The following is a 22,249-nucleotide window of genomic DNA, read 5'->3' on the forward strand; positions in this document are numbered from 1 at the left end:
TAGGCAAAATCATGCAGAATTTCAGAATAAATTTCTAGACTATATGAGCTCATAGGTAAATAAACAATACATTTTCGTGCACTTCGCATGGTCAAATAGGGGGCTAGCAGCAATGGCTATAATAAATTTGCAAACTGAAGTGATGTCATGCCCCTTTCTGACTCTTATTTTACTTAAAGCTCTCAAGCCCTCAAGATTCAAAAATCCAGTTTCTAAATATCATTGAAAGTTAACTTTTTCTCAGTGATCACACTCAGTTGTCCAGTCTCTTCAAGAATAAAAATGAAAATGTAAGACACTTAGAATCTCTAGGAGTGCTCAGTAATTCTGAGGAAATAAAACCCTCTTCTGTTAGTTTTTTTTTTACAAGTGTCCTTGAATAATTAAATGTAAGGAGAGCTTTAAAAAGAATTCCAAGATATCTGTTGCCTAACAGTTTTAACCTGTTAAGACTTTCCAGGAAGATGCGTGAAAGGCCCTCCCACTTCCAAGAAGCAAAATACCTCCAAATGTATTCTCTATGGGCTCAAGACCAAGCTGAGGAGACTATGCACTACTGGAAAGTGATCAGCCACTGAGCTGCATCCTGGTTCCTACAGATGGTCTTTGTTTATACCTCCAACAATCACATCAAACTGCCCAAAATGTTAGTAAGGCTACACCCGCGTCTATTTCCTTGTCTAAGACACACTTTCTGGGAACCGCTGACTGCATTACTTTCTGTATCTCTATGACAAATATCTGACTAAACAACTTCTGGAGGGAAAGTTAGTTCTGACTCACAGTTTCCAAACTGTTAGCCCGCCACGGAGGGAAGGCGGGGAAAGCAGGAACTCAGGGGACCTAGCCATCCAGGTGGCACAGGGAACACAGAGAAGTCAAGCTGAAGCCAGAGACAGATGTCACCTTCAAGGTCCACCCAAGTCACCCATTTCTGCTAGCTAAGCCATACATCACAAAACAGCTTCACAGCCACAAAAACAATGACACCAGTAGGGATCCGCAGCATCACTGGGAACTAAATGTTCACGCGATCTGTAGAGGGGAGTGTTACATTCAAAATATAACAACTATAAAATCATATGTTTAAACTAATAAACTTAAAGGAAACATAACTTTCTAAGGAATTATATTGGCTATCTCAGGAAAAGTGTCATTCATCATTGTCCACAGTAATTCCTGTTTTCGGTATAGCACAAGAGAGCAAACACAAAGACTTTGCTTCTTATGTTTGGTGCATCTGGACATGGTGCGAGGGCTTGTCAGTCTGGTATTCATGAGGCTGAGACAGGAGGACAGCCAAGAGTTCCAGGCCTTCTTGGGCTGAACAGTGTGACCCTATCTCACATTTTGGGTGAAGGGAAGATAGTTGAACAAATTCAAAAGCTCTTTAAAAAGCAGGACAGGATGGTGCATGCTTTTAATCCCAATAGTCAGGAAGCAAAGGTAGGTGAATCTGTGAGTTTGAGGCCAGCCTAATATACAAAGCAAGTTCCAGAACAGCCAAGGCTATACAAAGAGACCTTGGTTCTAAATAAATAAATATATGTATAAGCCAACCAAACCCTCCTTTAAAAAAAAATAAGAGAAAAGAACCAGGTATAGTGGCTTATGCCTGTAATACCAGTACTCAGAGGCTAAATTAGGAGGATCCCTGCAATTTCAAGACTAGCCTGTGCTACACAATGCATTCTAGGAACGCTATAGTAGCAAATTTAAATATGTAGGTATATACAAGTAAAATTCCCCTTGCCAGAAATGGCTTATATCTTGTTGAGTCACTAGGTAAACATCACAGTCTATTGCCAAGACATATTGCTCTCCACAACCTGATGGAAGAGCCCTAATGCAGAAGGCACTTAACTTATATCCTTAAATATAGAGACATTGAGCTAGTGCCCAGCTAGAAACTTGACCCCTACTGAATAGCATTCATGGTGCTAAAAGGTTCTCTGAATGCTACTGGAGGAGAAACGCAATTATCAATATCTCCCACTACAAACCCTGAGACATAAACACTGACCTCCCTGTAAAATATGCTGGTACAATAGTGGCATAAATGTTATGGGTGCAACCAATGGCCTAGCTAGGTCATGTGCCTAGGAGAAAATGTACTATAATTCAGCTAAAGGAACATGACAATAAAATGACTCCCAAAGACATTTCTATATCCATAAAGCAGTATCTTGCTCAGCCATCATCAGAGAAGCTTCCTCTTTCAGTAGATGAGAACAAATACAGGGACCCACAACTGGACAATGCACAAAGTGAAAGACCCTGGAACCCTCAGTCCTAAATGGAACGTCTTCATCACTTTCCTCCACTCAGAGCTCAGGGAACCTTGCTGAAGAGAAGACAGAAAGATTGTAGGAGCCAGACATGATAAATGATTCCAAGGAAACAGTATCTTCCAATACATGAACTCACAGAGACTGTGACAGCATGCATAAGAGCTACACAGATTCAAGCCAGATAGTCTCAGTCTTGGTGGGGAAAAATGGGGTTCTAACCCTAACCAGGAAGATTTGCAATTAATACCTGCTAATAAAGGAGTAATCAGCTTTCTATCCTACCCAGAGTGTCACAGGATATATTAACTATACTCTAGGGCAGGTTCCAATGTTGGCCAATAGAAAACAAACTCCATGGTTTTTCTCTGAATGTTTAGTTAAATGTTGTCTTATTGGTCTTTTAAGTGTTCTGAGTCTCATTTTTGTGTTTTTGTGGGAGTTTTTGACTTGTTTGTTTTTGCTTTGTGGATTTTTTTTAAAGAGAAGGAACAAAAGAACATGAAGTTGGGTGGGGACAGAATTGGGATTTGGGAAAAATTGGAGAAGTGTAAAATAATCAAAATATATTATACAAAAATGTTTTCATTAAAAACCTGAAAGTGTTGGCATGGACAGTTAGATGGCTCTGCAGGGAGAGGTACATGCCACCACGCCTGGCAACCTGAATTCAGTGCACTAGACACACTTGGTGAAGGGAGAGGAAACCACAGTTGTCCTCTGACTGCTACTCACGCACTGTGGCATGGACTTGTACACACAGGCATTAATAAATACATATTATAAAGTTTTACTTAAATGTGGATGATTTGTCTCCATTCCTTACTGGTAACAGCTTATATTGAAAATAAACTTTTTTTGTAGATGTGCAAAGATTCCTTAATACACTAAAAACCATTAAGGATCCTTAACCCATTTTATTGAGTTATGTCTACTAGTTTTGGCCACAGTGACTAAATAATTCAGCAACATTCTTGATAAGATATTCAAACAAAACAAAACAAGACAAAACCATGTAGTCAGAGAGGAACAAAAAAAAAAAAACGTAGAAACAAAATCCAATTTTAAGGTACAGTGCTCAGGGACTATATAAAGAACAGCTCTTGTCCACAATGGTGACTTGATACCTGAATTCAAAGCAGGCTTTGTCTCAATGAAAAATGGGTGTATTGTTACAAAAGTAGGATATCTCAGAGAAACACTTCCTTTATGGTTAAAACCACAAATAAACTGAAAAGGATGACAATTTTGTCCATGATGGCCAAACTGAATGAAAGATACAGAAATTAGGAGGAAACAGCTAGGAAGGAGATGTTCTGGGGAAAACCAACAATATTGTAAATAGTCATACATGTATAGATACAAATGCACAAATGTGTGTCTATACACAATCACAAACACACACGAGTAGTCACTAACTCTGCAATATAATCCAAAATCCTACATTAACATAGCCTTTCATATATGCCAAGATGTGAGAAATTTTTTGTTCTTTAGCTAAAATAATATTCATAACTGCATAGCTAATACCAATAATTGCTCCATTATGCAGAACAGGCTCTATCTAAAACAGTGGTTCCCAACTGGGGATTTCACAGGGGTCATATATCAGATATCCTGCCTATCAGATATTTATATTATGGTTTATAACAGTAGCAAAATTAGAGTTATGAAATAGTGATGGAATAATTTTATCTATCTTTGTCTCTTTGTCTATCTTTCTGTCTCTGACTCTGTCTCTATCTCTATGTCTATCTCTCTGTCTCTGTCTCTGTCTATCTCTATCTCAAACTCTATCTCTGTCTCTTTCTCTATCCCTTTCTCTGTCTTGTGATTGTGTGTCAGATGTAAGCTCTCCACTACTGCTCCAGCACCTGCCTTCTGCTCCAAACCTTGCCATGATGGTCATGGACTCATCCTCTGGAACTGTAAGCCCCAATAAACTTTTTTCTACAAATTGCTCATGGTTCTTTGTCACAACAGTAGAAAAGTAACTAAGGCATAATAATGAAAAGAACCCACCAAATTTAAGATAGATTGGGAATATTCATAGCATCCTATAGGACACTACAGAGGGAATAAAAATTTCCTGCTACATAATAAATAGGACTATCTCTTGAAAATGAATTTAATACCATGGACCTTAAAATTAGTGCACCTACAGCTCTCTGCACTCAAGGAACAGGAATTTGAGGTAAAGAATAAGTCCTGGAGGGTAGAAAGAACTAAAACAGGCTCACTCTCTTCTCTAGCCCACAGGTGACTCCAGACAGGAAAACAGATGTATAAGTCTGTTTAAAAGATTATTTTATAATTAACTGAATGTTGTGTGAGGGTGAGAAGCCCACAAAGGCCAGAAGAGAGCACTGGATCTATGAAGTTAAGGTTCTAGGCAGCTATAAGCCACCTAAAGTAGGTTCTTGGAACCAAGTATGGACCCTCTGGAAAAGCAGCAAGTGCTCTTAACAAGTGAACCATATCTCCAGGCCAAAATATATAAATCTTCCTCTTCCTGAGTAAATAACCCCAGGGGCTATTGTTATTCTCCAATAATAAACTTCCATGTCCACTCATTTGCTGCACAGAGACACTCTATTTCCATTTTAACAATAATGATTAAAGTTGCCTCAAACCCTCTACAACTGTGTTGTCACATAGCAATAACCAAACCAAGAAGATAGTTGTAAAGTTTATAATATCACATGCCTTTAGTTCTTACCCCCTAGGGTTCCATCCTTGAATAGGCTAAAGCAGGTCTTGCCAATTTTTTAGAGGTGGGGTTCTTTTGTTCTCCCAGTTCCAGAGATCAAACCCAGGCTTCACATAGGTCATGTAGACCTCACATATACTCTACTTCTGAGCTATCTCCCCAAATCATACCTTCAAATAGGTAATGCCACAAATAGTACAGAATCCACAAAAGACAAGAGATGCTTGTGTGAAAGGGAACTGTCCATCTCACTCCTGTACCAGTTTCCCTTTCAGAGCTAAGCTCTGTTTATGCTTCAGTGAATATCCTGCCAAAGCTATTCTGTGCACTTAAAAATACATAACAAAAAATTTTCACATAAATATGTATCCCTATGCCTCAGTGATTCAACATTAATAGTGATGTTAATGATAATCTTACACTTTTGTTTATGGATGCCAACCAGTATTTCTTTATACAGAAATCCTTATTCAAAGCAAACAGCCTACACATGTAAATATGCCATTCTTCACTGTGTACAAAAATGTCCCTGAAAGCATAGTTTTCGTGCCCATCTGTATTTGTAGAGTCAAAAATCAAAGTCAATGCAGATATTTCTACATTGTTCTCCATGTAGATTGTCAATTTATAGGTAAAAAACACAAGATATGTCTTAGTTTATTTCTCTATTCCTATGATGAAATACTGACTAAAATCAACTTAGGGAAGAAAAGGCTTTATCACATCTTATATTTCCAGGTAACAATTCATGCACTGAGAGAAATTGGGGCACGAACTCAAGCAGGTCAGGAACCTGGAAGCAGGAGCTATAGCAGACATCAGGGAGGAGTGCTGCTTACCTCCTGCTCTCCCTGATTCGCTCCTTCTAACAACCTCCTTTCTTAAGCAACCTAGGACCACCAGCCTATGGATAGCATCACCAACAGTGGCCTGTGCCCGCCCACACCGATAATTACTCAAGAAAATACCCCCACAGACATGTCTATAGGACACACTGGTAGAATAAATTCTTCCTATAAGGTTCCTTCTTCCTAGATGAGTCCAGCTTATATCAAGCTGACAGAAACAAGTATCAGCACAAACTACTAGTAACTGTTAGGCAATATCTTCTTAGAGCATGTCCTCATCATAATGAATTCCAATGACTCCTGGTAATTAACAACTCTTTGTTATTTATGTTCAACTTCCAAAAGGATTTGGAAGTGACCAGATTCCTTGCACTTAATAATAACAAGTGAAATAGGTAAGGGGTATATTTTACTGCTAGGAAACCAGCTTTCACTGCCTTGAGTGTTTAGAAGTTTAAAAACATCTATAGCTGTACCCTTAAAACACGAGAATATTAAACAACACAATTAACAGAAGACTTCTCTAAGGAGAGTATTCTGTTCTCGTTGATTTCTGACTATACATCAAGAAGTCACGTATGTTGAAGCAGTATAGAAAAAGAGGGGACAAAGTACAAGGACAGTGACCTCTTACTGCCACTGGTAATAGTCCACTCATTTATGTGCAATTCAACTAATTAATTTCTTACACAACACATAACTGCTCCCCTTATCAGGTATGAAAAGAAGTATAATAGTTTGATTGCAAATTTAGCCTGTCCATCCTTTCCCCACCAAAACTGCCACTAAATTAGGCTCCTATGGGCTCCTCACTGTACCCAGGTGACCATGTTAGAAACCAGGACATCCCCATCCTCACTGAAAATGCACCCTGTCTTAGTTAGGGTTTCACTGCTATGAACAGACACCATGACCATGGCAATATAAGGACAACATTTCATTGGTTCTGGCTTGCAGGTTCAGAGATTCAGTCCATTATCGTCAAGGTAGGAACAGGGCAAGATCCAGACAGGCATAGTGCAGGAGGAGCTGAGAGTTCTACATCTTCATCTGAAGGCTGCTAGCAGAATACTGGCTTCTAGACTGCTAGGATGAGAGTCTTAAAGCCCACACCAACAGTGACACACCTACTATTAGAAGGCCACACCTTCTAATAGTGCCACACCCTGGGCCAAGGATATACAAACTATCACACACCCTGAATTAAAAAGGGGGTTATTTTTTCTCCCCTCTTTCATCTTTTCTATTAATGAGTGGGACTTTGCTTCCTCCCTGCATCTGCCCCTAATCTTTATGACTGGTTATGGAATGCGTTAGATGTACCAGCCCCATTCCACCCCTGCTCTCTCTACTCCAGGTTCCAGGAAAGGTCTCAATTAAAAGGTAGTTGTCAGAAACGTACAAAGCAATTACTGGCTGCAATGAAAGCAGGAATTATGTTTTCTCTATGCACAGGTCTAGGATACTTGGTAACCTCTGGGTGAAGACACTCATAATGCATGTTTCAGAACCGGCAACTTTTCAAAACTAATGAACCACCCTGTCACCCATCTGCTGGTCTCCAGAATACATACATTCTCACAGAAGATACTGTGTACTATCTGTTTCAGCACCAATCAGCATGAACAGTTGCGTGCCATTGGTTTTTTTCCAGTATTATTGCTTATTGCTCAGAAAGCCATTTTCTTCTCCTACCATTCTGTTAAGTTACTAGGTCTCTCAAGCAAGAACAAAACCAGACTTTCCATGGTGGCTTTACTTGCCGTTCAGTCAACCACTAGGAGTGCCGGTCCTATCTAAAACAGCCTAAGTATTGTGTACATCTCCGCATCTACACATCCACTAACCTAGCTAATGCCTCTGCTTCCCTAGCTAAAGACACTATTACATTTTTTTGCTGATTGTCTCCCAGACCTTCCTGCCTCTGGTCTGCTTTTCTTTTGCCCAGTCTCTTCAATAAAGCCTATAGTCTTCAGAGTGACTGAGTGTGTAAGTCAGTCTCGCCTGAATCTACCCAGTGGCTCCGCATTGTCTCAAGGGCATTGGAAGTTCTTCACAGTGTTCGTATCCCACTCGCTGCCAACCAAGTACTGGGCACTCTCCTCTCTGCCGCAATAGTTTGCATACGCTGAACTGCTTACAAGCCCCTGAATTCACCTCCAAGAGTTCTCTTCAGGCTGCTCTTGGTAGGCAACTCTCTACTCCTATGTTGTCTAGATGAAATCTGGATTAAATTCTCCTCTCTGTGCCCTCTGCGCCTCTGTATGCCCACCTTACGCTGCTGCATTCTTACCTATTAAACCCACAGTACTCTGCCCCCTTGCCCCATTGCTGCACCCACCATGCCTACCTGGGCTGTGCACAAGCACCTGCCATTGCTTCCTATCCTGCAAAGCAAAGGTATAACAAAGAGGAAAAGAAAATGTATTATGGCCATATAAGAATATGCAAATATTGTGAGACTCCACAGGTGATAAACTATTGTCAACTCCTCCAAACCACCTGGCCAGGGGTTTCTCTAAGATCACAGGATTGTTTCCTACGGACACAATTTTGAGAGATTCTTTTTCTAGGAGGTTTTCAGGAATTTTCAATAAAAGAGTACTCCTTGCCTAAACATTTTTCCTATTTTTTTTAAAAAATTATCACATTAAGAGTTTTAAATCTTAATTTTTAGGTGTTATTTTAAAATAGAAAAAAAAGAGTTTCGTTGCAATCTTTAAATTTTTTAATTCAACATGAACATTTGGGACCATTGATAGACTCTTTATCTTTTTTTTTCTAATTTGTAGGGCTTTCCTTTTGTTATGTTTCTAGCCCTTCTGCCCTGTCCACCCTTCTGCTTGGTTTTGTTCAGATGTGGGGTTGAGCCCAGAGCTTCATAATGAAGTATGTTGGGCTTTCACTCTACCACTGGGCTATTAGGGGCCCTGAGATTTCCCTTTCAAGGTTGTTCAAACATGTGGATCTGAATTGCAATATCCAAAAACCACACTAAAGATTTAGGTAGGTACCCCAACACCAAGGGTAGAAAATAGACTAGAAAAAAATCTTGATTTTTCTACAGGGGTACCCAGCCAGTGTGGGTAAAGCATTCAGCTCCAGATTCATGGGAGACGCTGTTTCAAAAGCTAACGATAAAGACATCTGAGAATGACCTCTGGCTTCAACCCAACACCCTACACACTAAATACATACATACAGGCACATACATGTACACACGCAAACATGTGCACACATATATGCTGCATGCAAAAATAAAGAAATACAGTACTTTAAAAATGTTTAAGATTTTTAATACCAAATTTTGCACATTCCAAATAACTAGTTCTAAAATGCTATGAGGAAAAAAAGGTGCTTTGTGGGAAAAAGGGCGGTCCAGGAAGTGAAGCCTCAGCAGTCCGCCAGTCAGTAGGAGAGCAAGAATGCTGTGACTAACAGAGGTTGGCAGGCATGAGGTATTCGCTAGGCCCAAGTTTCCCGGTTTCTATTTGTTGTTGTTACTGTGGTGTTCAAAGCCCCCGTGTTATTCTGTGAAGGGCTGACTGCCCACAGGGCTGCTCAGGAAGGAAAGAGGGCACCGCCGCTGCCGCCACAGAGCACCTCCCTCTGCGAGTCATCTAGCAGCAAACTCCAGGACAGCTTCCATTTCACTGGGCTTTGATCCGTAAGATGTCCCTTCTGTGTTTGGTTTCTTGTGACATTGTAAGATGAGAAGAAACACATTCATTCCATAAGGAAGAGACTTTGACTCAAAAGGGCAGCTACAAAAGAAGGATTAAACAAAAAGAACAGCGAACTTCCTACTCCAGAGCCTGCTATTCAGATGCTCATAGCATCTTATGATTGTATTATAGAGAAACCTTTTGCTCTAGGTGCCCCCAAGTATGAGCCCAAAATAATAATAATAATAATAATAATAATAATAATAATAATTTAAAGGAACCGACCATCTTGTCTGCAAACAAGAATTCAAGTACCTCCTGAAAATACTCCTGCACCTGCTACACCACAGACCAGCCCTGCAGCTAGACAGAGGGGCTCAGACAGCAACCTGACACCCCCAGGTCAAGGGCGGGCAGTGAAGGGCTCTTTGGGGGCTCCCAGTCCTTCACCCACCAAGCCTGCTCTTCAGCTAGATGTTTGCTAATCCTAAGCGGCAGCCAGCAAAACACAACTTCTCTTCTGAAATGTCTCCAAGATAAGAGCTGCCTCTGAGGAATGCTTTCCCACATGGGGGAGGGTGGGGAGTGGGGGAGTGGTTGCAAGACACTCCACAAAGCCATGTACAGAGCTTGCCTGTAGCTTGCCTCTGTGCCACCTGATAGAACAAGGATCTAGTTTGTAAGTGCCTTCGGTTGGTTTGCTTTGCCGGAAGCTGTCCTTAAAATTGCACTCTTTTAGGGAGGTTTTTTTTTCTTGTTTTGGTTTTTTTTTTTTGGCAAGATGTTTGACCCCAGAAGCCAAACACATTCCCGCTCTCCTATAGTCTCACCCAAATGAATGACTAAGAAAGGAGAATCCTTTGAGGCCAAGAATTCAAGGATAGCCTGAGCAAATTGTAGAACTTTTGTCTGTATTTTTTTTTCATTGAAGATTTAAAATCTTCTTCTCTACAGAGTCAAAAAGTCCTCTCTACTGGGTCTTGGGGTCAACTGGAATAGCTGACAGCTTAGAAGGCACGTGCTTATCTAGCATGGATTCGGTCAAAGATTGGGATTGTTTTGCTGTATTTTGCTTGGGAATCCTTGTGAGGCACCCGCTGTCAGTGATGACAAAGGCTTGAAGAGATTAATGGATACAAGCCAAGTGTCTATCATTCTCTTAGACTGAGATTCATCTGGGAAGAAAAGCATCTCTCAGAGATAATTACAAGGCTCAGTTTACAAGACCTCTTGGTTCTTAGATTAGTGGAGTAAGTCTACTTTCTACAGAAAGAAGAAAGAGGTCTCCAGACTCCACATCCAACCCAGCTGATAAAATAATATTAACAGCAGGGTGACCATTTCCTCTGCCCTCTCTAGGCATCCACCTGCACAATGCCAAGTTTTGTCTGCCCTGGAGCACCTGAATGCAATGATTACAGTCTTTCTCTCAATGAGATACTAAGTCTATAGAGGGTGAATAATTTGCCCAAGGGACTCAACAGCTCATAAAAGTAACCTTGGAACTTAAATGTTAGCAGTATGAGCCAGGGTTCATATGTAAGCACTCTGACTTGGCATTCATATTTGGGCAGTCTGACTCAGGTTCATGCCCTTAGCAACTCAGTGTGCCACCACCGACTACAGAGCTCACTGTGGATTCCACGCTTAGAGTCATGGCAAACATTTCCACTCTTCACATTCTTGGACATGAACTTAAACAATAACAATAAATCCCAAGTCCATTAACCCGGACCAGTTCACTACGACTTAGGGCTTATCATGAACACTTTCCCCAAATTACGCCTATTTGCCATTATTCTGCCTCTCATTTGAATCTAACATTGTTTTGATGAGTACAATGTGTGATTTCCTCCCCCAAATTTCTGTTTCAAAAATGGTCTTAGGAACAGGAGAGATGGCTCAGTGGACAAAGTGCTTGCTGGGGAAATGTGAATTGCATGCAGATGTGAATTCAGATTCCCTAGAACCCATGGAAAGGCCAAAGCTCACCAAACAGCTAGGTTGGAATTCAGTACTGGCAAGAGGACATTTGTCTCAAAATGCAAACTGGAAAGAAAGGACCATCACCTGAGTTGTGCTCTAACCTCCAAACACACACACACACACACACACACAGAGAGAGAGAGAGAGAGAGAGAGAGAGAGACTCATACATGCACACACACTATTCACAGAACCTTTACTTGGGAAAACCTCCACCTCAAGAATGATGGTTGGTGATTATGAATGAATAGATCAGCAGTTCTGAGCACTTATTCTTCCAAGAAGACTTGGGATCGGTTCCTGGCACCCCTATGGTTGCTCACAACCTTCTGTAACTTCAGTTACCAGAGTACTTTCTAATCTTCGCAAGTACCAGGTACCCACACGGTGCACATATAAACATCTACACAAGCAAAATACTCATATACATAAAATAAAACAAACCTAAAAATGGAAGTTTAACAGAAGTGTTTAAAGGTTTTCAAAATAATCTTAAATGCTGTTTGAGCACCTGAATCCTGTGAGGACCCTTACATCCAAGCATGGAAAATGCCCAGCAAAGGCTCTGCAACACAGCAAGTTCTCAGTGTGGTTCCTGAGACCCATAGAGATGACAAGAGGATTGTGGCCGTTAGGAACTGAAAATTATCTTTCCTGAGGATATGAATATGTAGATTTCAGGAGACAACCTCAAGTTTTGGTTCAAACACATGTTCCTCAGAAAGGATATAAATACACCTTCCCCCCCCCCAAAAAAAAACCACCCAAACAGTCATAAGCACACAAAAGATGTTCAAAATCATTCGGCTTTAGGGAAATACAAATCAAAACCATGAGTTCATCTGTGTAGTCACTGTCATGCTATAGTCAGAAAGTCAGAAAATAAAAATGTTCTAAAACAAAGTTGGAGTTATCCTGGATTGATGGTGGGAATGTCAAATGGTAGAGTGCCTTTAGGAAAGAGTCTACAGTTTCTCAAAAAGCTAAACTCAGTTTTCCTGAACCTCCCGGCAATTTAACTCCTATGTGTCTACCCAGGAGAAACTAAAGCAAATCCACCCAAAATCTTATATGCAAATTATCATAAAAGCATCATTGTATGAACCCAGAAAACAGAAACAACCAAATGTTCACCAAACGAATAATAAAAATAGTGATCATCATATGTGCATACAATGGAATTGTGTTTAATAAAACAAAGAAAGGAGGATCTTGCAAAGGCTGCAAGATGGACAACCCTGAACACATACAGATGAGATGGGCTTGTCACAAAGAACCATCAGCAGCTGCGACCCTTTATGTGTGATGCCAGGCTACGGAGACTTACAGTGACAGAAGGCAGATTAGCAGTTGTTGGGTAATGTAGATTCAGAAGAAGATGATAACTAATTCCAGTTGGATTCCTTTTGGGGACAATGAGTGTTTTAAAATCGGCTGTGGGAAATGGATTCTAAACTCTGGCACTATATTAAAAGCCATCAAATAAGACAATTTAAGTGAATTATAGATATAGTCTATCTCGATAAAATTGTTCATTCATTTTTCTTTAAAAATTGAAAGGACTGGAAAGACAGTTTAATGGTTAGAGTCTTTGTTGTTTAAGTACAAAGGCTTAAGTCCAGATCCCCCAAACCCACATAAAAAGTCAGATGTGGTTGTTCATGCCTGTAACAACACTTGTGGTGGGACTGGGCATTCGTGAAGAGACAGTCTGATAGAAGAAGGTTGAGGCTAGCAGTCTAGCCAAAGCTGCAAGTGTCAGGGTTCTGTGAGAAACCTAATCTCAAAGAACAAGATGGAGTATTTATGGACATCTGGAATCAAGCTCTGGTCTCTGCATGAGCAAGAAGGCCTGTTCACACATATACCAAATACATGAAAAAACACACAAACACACACACACACACACACAAAATTTTTCTTAAAAATTAAAAAAGAATGGAACATAGGCAGAAAGAAAGCCTCACCTCAGAAAATAAGCAAAACTATGTAGAAATAAATAGTAGCCTCACAGAGAGTACAGATCACAATGTGCTTTGTTCATTCTGTGCAATTAAAGAAAAGCTTTTGAACCAACCATCGCAAACTAGAAGATTTCACTTTCAAAAAATAATACCTATTATTTGCATTTTCTTTAACAAGGAAATGTAGGAAGAAAAACATCTGGCAAGAGAAGGCTGGGGCAAAGGGTCCGTGGCAAGGCAGGGAGCTTGGCTAAGTCAGTTCACTATGGTGCTTTCAACAGATTCTCAATGGAATCTCAGACTCAAAGCATAGTCTTTCAGTGGAATCTCAGACCCAAAGCATAGTCGCAACTCTTAGGTTGGTGGCCAGTATAGGGTAGCTGCTTGTTTCATGGGCAAGGCAACTGAGGTGACTTATGAGTCCAGGGAACACACAGCCAGCAGTCATCGTGGCTTATTTCTATTGCATGATTTTCTTCAGTGCTGGTGTGCTTTTTGGATGCCTGGCAAGTGCTCTAGCATGGAACTACTACCCTGGGTCTTCTTATTCTTTGCTTCTACTGATAGTATTTCCAAGTATTTATCATTGAGATATCTTAATTCTTATTTAGTCCCAACAGAGAGAATTCCATGCAAAGGTAACACAATATGCATTCTGAAAACAGCCTGTGGTTTTTCAGACATGATCTAATCATGAACAAAAAGTTCTGCCTTTCACCAAAATTCTCTATGGTTTGTATGGGCAATTTGAGCTCGTCCTCCCAAGCCAGATACCAACATCTCCCAACCCTAAGGAGAGTGAACAGAAAAGCAAACTTAAACACAAAGCAATGAGCTTTCTCCGTGGTCTTTTAACACATTTGCTGTAGAAAGTACTTATTTCTCACCAAGATTTTTCTTTCCTTGGTCAGCTGTTTGCTTAAGTTTAAAAAAAGACTGTGATGGCTATTCCCAGTTGTCAACTTGATGACATCTGGAATGAATTACAACCCAAAAATGGATGGCACACCTGTCATCCACATCTTGAGGCTGGAAGACATAGCTTCTGACTGGATCTTGACATGGGATGACACATGATTTTGATCCAGATCTTGAGGCATAGTAGACAAGAATAGCTTAGGCCCCAGCAAGGTTGTACATGCCTTTAATCCCAGGAGACTGAGGCAAGTAGATCTCTGAGTTCAAGGCCAGCCTGGGGCAGAACAAATTCCAAATGCAAGTATGTATGGTGGTATATACCTTTAATCTAGGTCATACCTTCTACTGGAGGCCTACGTACAGATGATGGGAGAGAGGAGACTCACTCTCCTTCACCTGCTTGCACTTACTTGCCAGCACATCTGTTGGAACCTACTTCTTCAGGATTCCAGTTTATACAGAAGACCAGCTGAAACAACTAACCTCGTGGGTGGGACTGAGCAGCTACTAGATTCTCAGAATTCCCATTCACAGCTGCCCATTGTTGGGTTAGTTGGACTGCAGGCTGTAAGCCATTACAGTAAATTCTATTAATCTATAGGAGACATTCCATAAATATGTGACTCTAGAGAACCCTGTCTAATACAAAGGCTATTCATAAGAAGTTACTAGTTGGGCTGGAGAGATGTTCAGTGGTTAAGAGCACTGACTGCTCTTCCAGAGGTCCTGAGTTCAATTCCCAGCAACCACATGGTGGCTCACAACCATCTGTAATGGGATATGATGCCCTCTTCTGGTGTGTCTGAAGACAGCAACAGTGTACTCACATACATAAAATAATTTTTAAAAAAAGAAGTCACTAGTTCATAACCGGCCAAGTAAGAGAAGCACTTTGAGAACTCTAATTCTCCAGTGATCTAGGCTTTGACTCTGGCTAAAGGGAATTCCATGGAATGTCCACACGCAGTTTAAGGATGGGACAGAAACTTAAAAAACAGAAACAAAGGAAAACAACAAAAAAAACAGATTCACGAGATTAATCTTACCATTCAAAACACTGCAGTTTAAAAACACTGGGATATCTGGTGCCCAACTGTCTCTGGGCTATTTCCAGAAAATCTGGAGAATGGCACTACCTTCCCCTAGTTGGTTCCCCAGCATGCCAACCACTCCAGGCTTCCATGGACTACATACCTAAGGTCTTCAGGGAATTGGGAAGTCACCACATCTCGGCAGGCACCTTGCTTTGCGCTGAGTAAGCACCTTTCCCAATCACAATGGATTGAATGGATCAGGAGGCAATATTTGCACAAGCACAAGATCTGAGTTTGATCTCTAATACTCAAAGAAGTTAGACAGTGGTCCAGACTTGTTATCTCAACACCAGAGAGGTAGAGATAGCGAGCCCCAGGCTCCCAAACTAGCCAGCATAGCCCAATCGGGCAAACCCCAGATCCCAATGGGAGGCCTTGTCTCAAAACAAGGACAGACATTCTAAGGAACAACACCTGAGGTTGACCTCTGGCCTCCATGTGTGTATCTGCACAGCTGAACTCTAGGGCTTTCACAGAAGGAATTGCTGGCCAAACCCTGAGAAAGCATCCAGGCTCCAAGGCAAATTAAATGATTGCTTCTCGCCGCTGGAAACAGGTTTTGATACTCTGAAATAGTCTTAGAGTTTTCCTATCTTATCCATGACCAAGAACCTCTTCCCCTGAAAAACAGAAATGCCAAAACTCATCAAAAGTAAAGAAAGTAAGTTTCCATAGTGGCAGGTCTGTAATCTACCTTGGCAGACCTTGTATCAAAAGATAGAAAGAGTAGGAGTTATGTGTTGTGTTACCCAAATCAACGGGATATTTTCCACAATGCTCTATTCCCACCCCATAATAATTACCAATATCTGTGGATACCACTCAAAATAAAACTCCAGCTGAATTTAGATTACACAATCATATCACAAAGTTTAGAAAAAAGATCGCATCTTTCTTTGTTGTTTGTTTAATTCTGATATGAGGTCTTACTCTATAACTGAAGACAGCCCAGGTTGGCTTCCATTCATAATCCTTCTGCCTCTGCCTCCTGAGTGCTCAGATTATAGGCATGGGCCACAGTAACTGGTCTGTTTCTATGCTTAACTTAAATAAGGCTGCTATGAACATAATGCCTTATTTCATTATAGGCATAAATGATACATGATATATCATGTATAAAGATACATGATATAATATTTACTATGTTATTTTCTAAGTGTGTGGTTCAATATGGATCCACATAGTTCTGCAGCCATCTCTGGAACTCCAATGCTGGGGCAACATACACAACATACTCAATAGCTCCATCTTGCTGCCACCCCGACCCGACCGTGGGGGAAATCCCACTCTGCATTGCATTATTATAAATTGAACATTCTTAAATGTTACTTATTATTCATTCTTAAATAGTTCAGAAATGGAATCATGTATTTGTTTTTTATGACTGGCTCATGTCACTGAACATAATGATCCCAGTGCCCATTCATCTGCTAGAAAACTTCCTACCCTTTCAGGCCTAGATTCTGTTGCATACACACACGAATCACAGTGTTTGTCTACACGGCAAGGGTTCTGAGGCCTGACAACACACAGGCCAACAGTTATGACTTTATAGGGAGGGGAGGGACGGAGAGATGCCTGACTGCATGACACGTGCACTCCAGGAAAAGTTAAAAAGCTGTAGCTGAGGCTGAACTCATCTCCTTTCTCCGTCTTAACAATAAGAGTCCTGTTCCTCCATTCCTGTGCATTCCCAGATACTGAGAGAGGGCTCATTACATAGTGACATTCCACAAACATGTGTTGCCTGAATGAATCTAGAACAGTGATAATAGGGAGAAAATGCTGTATAAATGATCTTAATTTGAGCCAACATCAAAGATTTTTGCCCCTAGAAACTATTAACAGTGCAATGTATACAATCTGGATCCTTTTATGTGAAAAACAAATGCGCGAATTAAAATATGGCTGTGTGTATATATATACATATATATGTACATATATATATCTCATATTTATATATAAAATAAAATATATACTTATATGTCAATATGTATTTATAAATATGAAATATCTATCCTAAATATAAGTATATATTTAGGATGTATATCCATTATTTTAATTTGCATATTGTGCATTATATATATTCATATACCGAACAATTTATTCCATCCCATATGCTTACAACCTCTGATGAGAAATAAGAAACAATCAAGCATATGCACTCACTAATAAGTGGATATTAACCTAGAAAACTGGAATACCCAAAACATAATCCACACATCAAATGAGGTACAAGAAGAAAGGAGGAGTGGCCCCTGGTTCTGGAAAGACTCAGTGAAACAGTATTCAGCAAAACCAGAACGGGGAAGTGGGAAGGGGTGGATGGGAGGACAGGGGAAGAGAAGGGGACTTACGGGACTTTCGGGGAGTGGGGGGGCTAGAAAAGGGGAAATCATTTGAAATGTAAATAAATTATATCGAATAAAAAAAATTAAAAAAAAATTAAAAAAAAAAAAGAAACAATCAAGCAAATTCTCACAAGTTAACCCAAAATGCCAATCTAGCTAAACATCTAATGCTATATTGGTTGTGGAGCAATCCCAAGCAAAGCATAAATTAGTGCATCAGAGTCATAAGGGAGCCCAAGAGGCAGCTCATCAAGTATATAAAACCAATTGTCTCCTCAGAAAACTGGACATGAGACTTCCAGAGAACCCTGCTATACCTCTCCTGGGAATATACCCAAAGGATTCCCCAGCATGCAATAAAGACACATGCTCCATTATGTTCATAGCAGCCTTATTTATAATAGCCAGAAGCTGGAACGAACCCAGATGCCCCTCAAAGGAGGAATGGATACAGAAAATGTGGTATATTTACACAATGGAATACTACTCAGCAATTAGAAACAATGAATTCACAAAATTTTTAGGCAAATGGTTTGATCTGGAAAATATCATCCTAAGTGAGGTAACCCAGTCACAAAAGAATACACATGGAATGCAATCTCTGATAAGTGGATATTAATTAGCCCAGAAGCCCTGAATACCCAAGGCACAAATTGCATAACAAATGACTCCCATGAAGAAGTATGGAGAGGGTCCTGATCCTGGAAAGGATTGATCTAGCATTGTAGGGGAATATAAGGACAGAGAAAAAAGAGGGAGGTCATTGGAGAAGGGATGGAGAGAAGTTTTATGGGACATATGAGGAGGAGGGATCCGGGAAAGGGGAAATCATTTGGAATGTAAACAAAGAATATAGAAAATAAAAATATGAAATAAAAAAAAAGAAAAAAAAAAGAGAGTAACTCCCACGGGAAAAAGAAACAAAACAAAAAAAAAAACAAAAACAAAACAAAACAAAACAAAAAACCAATTGTCCTGCAAGCCTGATAACAAAGGTGCCACTGGGGAAGAAGAGAACCAGTTCCTGAGGCTGCCATCGGCTCGCACATGCACACCACGGCGAGCCACATGCTAGTGCTTCTTTGTAATGTGCACACAGGGACAAAGAAACTGGAGAATACATTTTCCCTGAGCACTTAAGAGTGATACAGTTCTGTAGAACGAACCATCACCAGCATGAGTATGACTAGATCATCCCTGCTTTCTCTATTCCTTACCATGACGTCAAATCTCAGTTCTACTTTTCTCCCTCAGTTTCATTTTCTCCCCGAAAGGAAGGAGGTTGGGGGAAGAGTGATGCCATTTCGGGTAGTATAGAATTATTGTCAGGATGAAATAGTTACGTCAGGTCTGATGGTGCAGACCTGATATCCCAGCTACTGGAGATGCTGAATGGGCTGGGAATGTAGCTTGGATACTGGTAGAGAGCTTGGATACTGGAGGGTACAGGATCGATCCCCAGTACCAGAGGAAAAGGAATGCTCTTGCAACTTGTCAAACACATTAAGCATTATTCTAAGGCCGCTGGGCGCATAGCACATCCCTCTTAATCTTCAAATAGTACTTTCCAGTTGCTCCAAATGTGAAAGTTGAAGCTAATAACAGAACTCCCAGGGTTACAGGTGGTGATGGAGCAGATGCCAGTTCAAGCTGCCTGAGAAGAGACCAAAGAATGCGTTCTATCAGACAGCCCATGTTGAAGAGAGCCAACGCGCGTGGCAAGCCTGAACTATTCCTGCACACTTCGGGAACAATAAATAACACTATTTCTCACACAGAGTGTGGAAGAAAAGCCGGAAAGGGTGACAGGCAGCTTTTCCCTGGTTGTCTTATAGGACAGGCAGCCAGACACAGCACCTCTCAAGCCCTGGGCTAGGTGCTGTCCCTCTCCAGGGCCTCAGAACCTCGATCCCATGCAGGAGTCCCGCAGTAGCAGGGGACAGGCGCCAGTGAGAACATCTTCAGGCCCAACTTTTTACCTTGACCTGCATTCTCACCACCACAGGAGCCGAAGAGACAGCGGATTCTTCCCGGACCGGGACACCTCCCAGGACGCGATTCCTCCTGGACTCGGACTCCGGAGACGGGGACTCACACGAGCGCCCCGCAGCCCCGACCCTGGGTTCGGTTTCCGCTCGGCCCTGACCCAGCTCCGGCCAGGTCCCAGCTCCCGGAAGAAAGACTGCGGGTCTTGCCCTTCGGAAGGGTCCACGCTGTTGCCAAAACTTCAGCTACGATAATCATGTTCGGGTGGAGACTAGAGGACTTGAAAGCTAGCATTTCGCAAATCCTACCTATTCGAGATCGCAGTTAGATACGCGGGCGCTTGGCTCCACCCACGGCCACCTGGGGCCCGGGGCCTGACCCCTGCGCCTAGGAGAGCGCTCAGCTGCAGGTCCGGCTTTCATCCTAGATTTTCCAGGCCAGCAACCAAAACATTGTGGAGTTAGAAAATCTGGGCTCCACCTTCAAGTGGACGCTGCCTTTTATAGCCCTGTGGAGTTTTCACAATGCCTTTTGGGCTCGGTTAACTCCTATGTAGGAAAGACATGACTCCAAAGAAGTTAGACTGACGATCAGACAGTATGGTCACGTCATCAGAGAAATTTTAGATACTTGGGTCAGAGCTTTAGATGAGAAGATTCTCGGTTTAGGTTCTCCGTGTTTCTGAAATGCCCATGAGTTGCTGACAAGTGACTCTTCTGGGCCTCCATTTACTTGCCTATACAGAGAGAATAATAAAGAAAACCTACCTTCCTCACAGAGATTACACTGAACAAAGACCTTGCTTTATTTATGAAGTATAATACAAATGCTTTTTGAGATTTCCGTTATTTTGCCGGACGAGGTTGCTCTGACTAGGCGTTCTTGACTATGGCTATGGTCAGTGATTACTAATGTATCTCTGTATATTAGAAGAGGTGACCTATGGGAGCCATGATACTCAGGGGATTACAGATACTATAATGAACAATACTGGGCATTTATCCCAGACAGGTGACTTTAAATTAGTGACACCTACTATTTAGTCCAATCCAAATTTTTGCCTGGTGAGCTCACGCTTGCAGACACAGTTAATAAAATTTGTTTCCTCATTTCTCTGTGTGGTTTCAGTGATCATGTTTTTTGCCTTGTTAGTTAAGCAGTGTGTTGGTATCTTGTTGCTTTGTATTAGAAGTTGAAAAGCCCTTTCCTCTCCACTCACCTCCTCAAATTGTTAATGATCTGTAGACAGGCACAGATACTCTTATAAGGCAAACCAGAGCCTTGTGACTTGTTTCTCCACAGATCATCTCTGTTAACGCTCTTCACAGCCCTAAGGAGGGGGACTCAAACATCAACAGACTCACCGAGAGACACAGGATTTGAAATGAAACATGCTGACGCCTCTCAGTGCCTCGTGACTATTATCTTTTGCTTTAATCTCTTCAGATCAAGGTTCAAGACCCTTTGAGCCTAACTAACCCAAACTGCTTTGATTTTTCTTTACAAGATGTCTTGGTTCAAGGCTGTATTAAAAACACTGGAGGCATTGTTACCAGATATAGTCCCATGTGCACTGGACAGTTGGTCAGTTCTCCCCAAAGACAAGGTGTTAATTAGAAAATCTGGCTCAGCCAGAAGTGGAAGGTCAGCAGTCACCAAGCCTATCTTTCAGGAAATCTGATGTAGGAGCCAGTGTCTTATAGGAGCCAGTGATGGGTGTTTTGAGGCTACTTAGTACCTCTGGATATAGGGTGGGAGCAAAGGATGCACACCTGATTGGAAGGCCCAGTCACAGACAAGCTTTTCTGGTCTGTGACTCTCAAAAACAGAGGTCGTTAATTCTTTGGGCAATTCTTGCTACTGATTAGGGAGGCCATCTGTAGTTATTGCAAAATGGACAAATAGTCGCTGCCTGTTGTTTTCTTGCTGTTCATCAAACTCATGGTCCTGGAAGAAAGTATATCTCACATGGCTTGCAGAACAGTCACCTGGGATCTGTTTTCAATGCTGGGCTTCACTCAGCAGCTCCTCAGACCCTCCTCAGAATTTCTAAGGTAGGGCCGGGGAATCTCTTTCACGGGTCCCTCAATCAGTTGAAAATATTGTCTATAAAAGTATTCTGGCCATAAACACATCTCTAGCTATGAAGCTTAAGTGATAGAACATTCATTTCTTGTCTAGGGTAGACTGATTCAGACCAACAATTAGTCATGAAGCACAGATTGCTTGTCAAAGAATACTGGGTGCCACAAAGGTCAAAGGTGAATTAGATACTGCTCACCTTCAAAGAACTCAAGTTTATAGGAGGGCAGGCAAGCAATCAAAACTGAAAGGGAACCTGGGGCACCATCCACATGCCCCAACTTCGAGGGTTTTGGTTTCTCCATTGACCACTCCCCACCTCTCTTTCCTCCTCTGTCCCTCTTCTCTTAGCTTTTCT

At 41.3% G+C, this 22,249-nt stretch overlaps 1 protein-coding gene across 1 annotated transcript in view; it reads right to left on the minus strand.

Moving 5' to 3' along the window:
- Trpm6 (transient receptor potential cation channel subfamily M member 6) overlaps positions 1–19,893 on the minus strand; it is a 146,029-nt gene extending 126,136 nt beyond the window's left edge. The window contains exon 1 of the mRNA XM_052188520.1: positions 19,803–19,893. Within this exon, the coding sequence (XP_052044480.1) occupies positions 19,803–19,814 (12 nt within the window). The 5' untranslated portion in view covers positions 19,815–19,893. The remainder of the gene's footprint in view (positions 1–19,802) is intronic.
- Positions 19,894–22,249: the final 2,356 nt, after the last annotated feature.

This window comes from Apodemus sylvaticus, chromosome 1 (genome assembly GCF_947179515.1).
Source record: "Apodemus sylvaticus chromosome 1, mApoSyl1.1, whole genome shotgun sequence".
Taxonomy (NCBI): Eukaryota; Metazoa; Chordata; class Mammalia; order Rodentia; family Muridae; genus Apodemus; species Apodemus sylvaticus.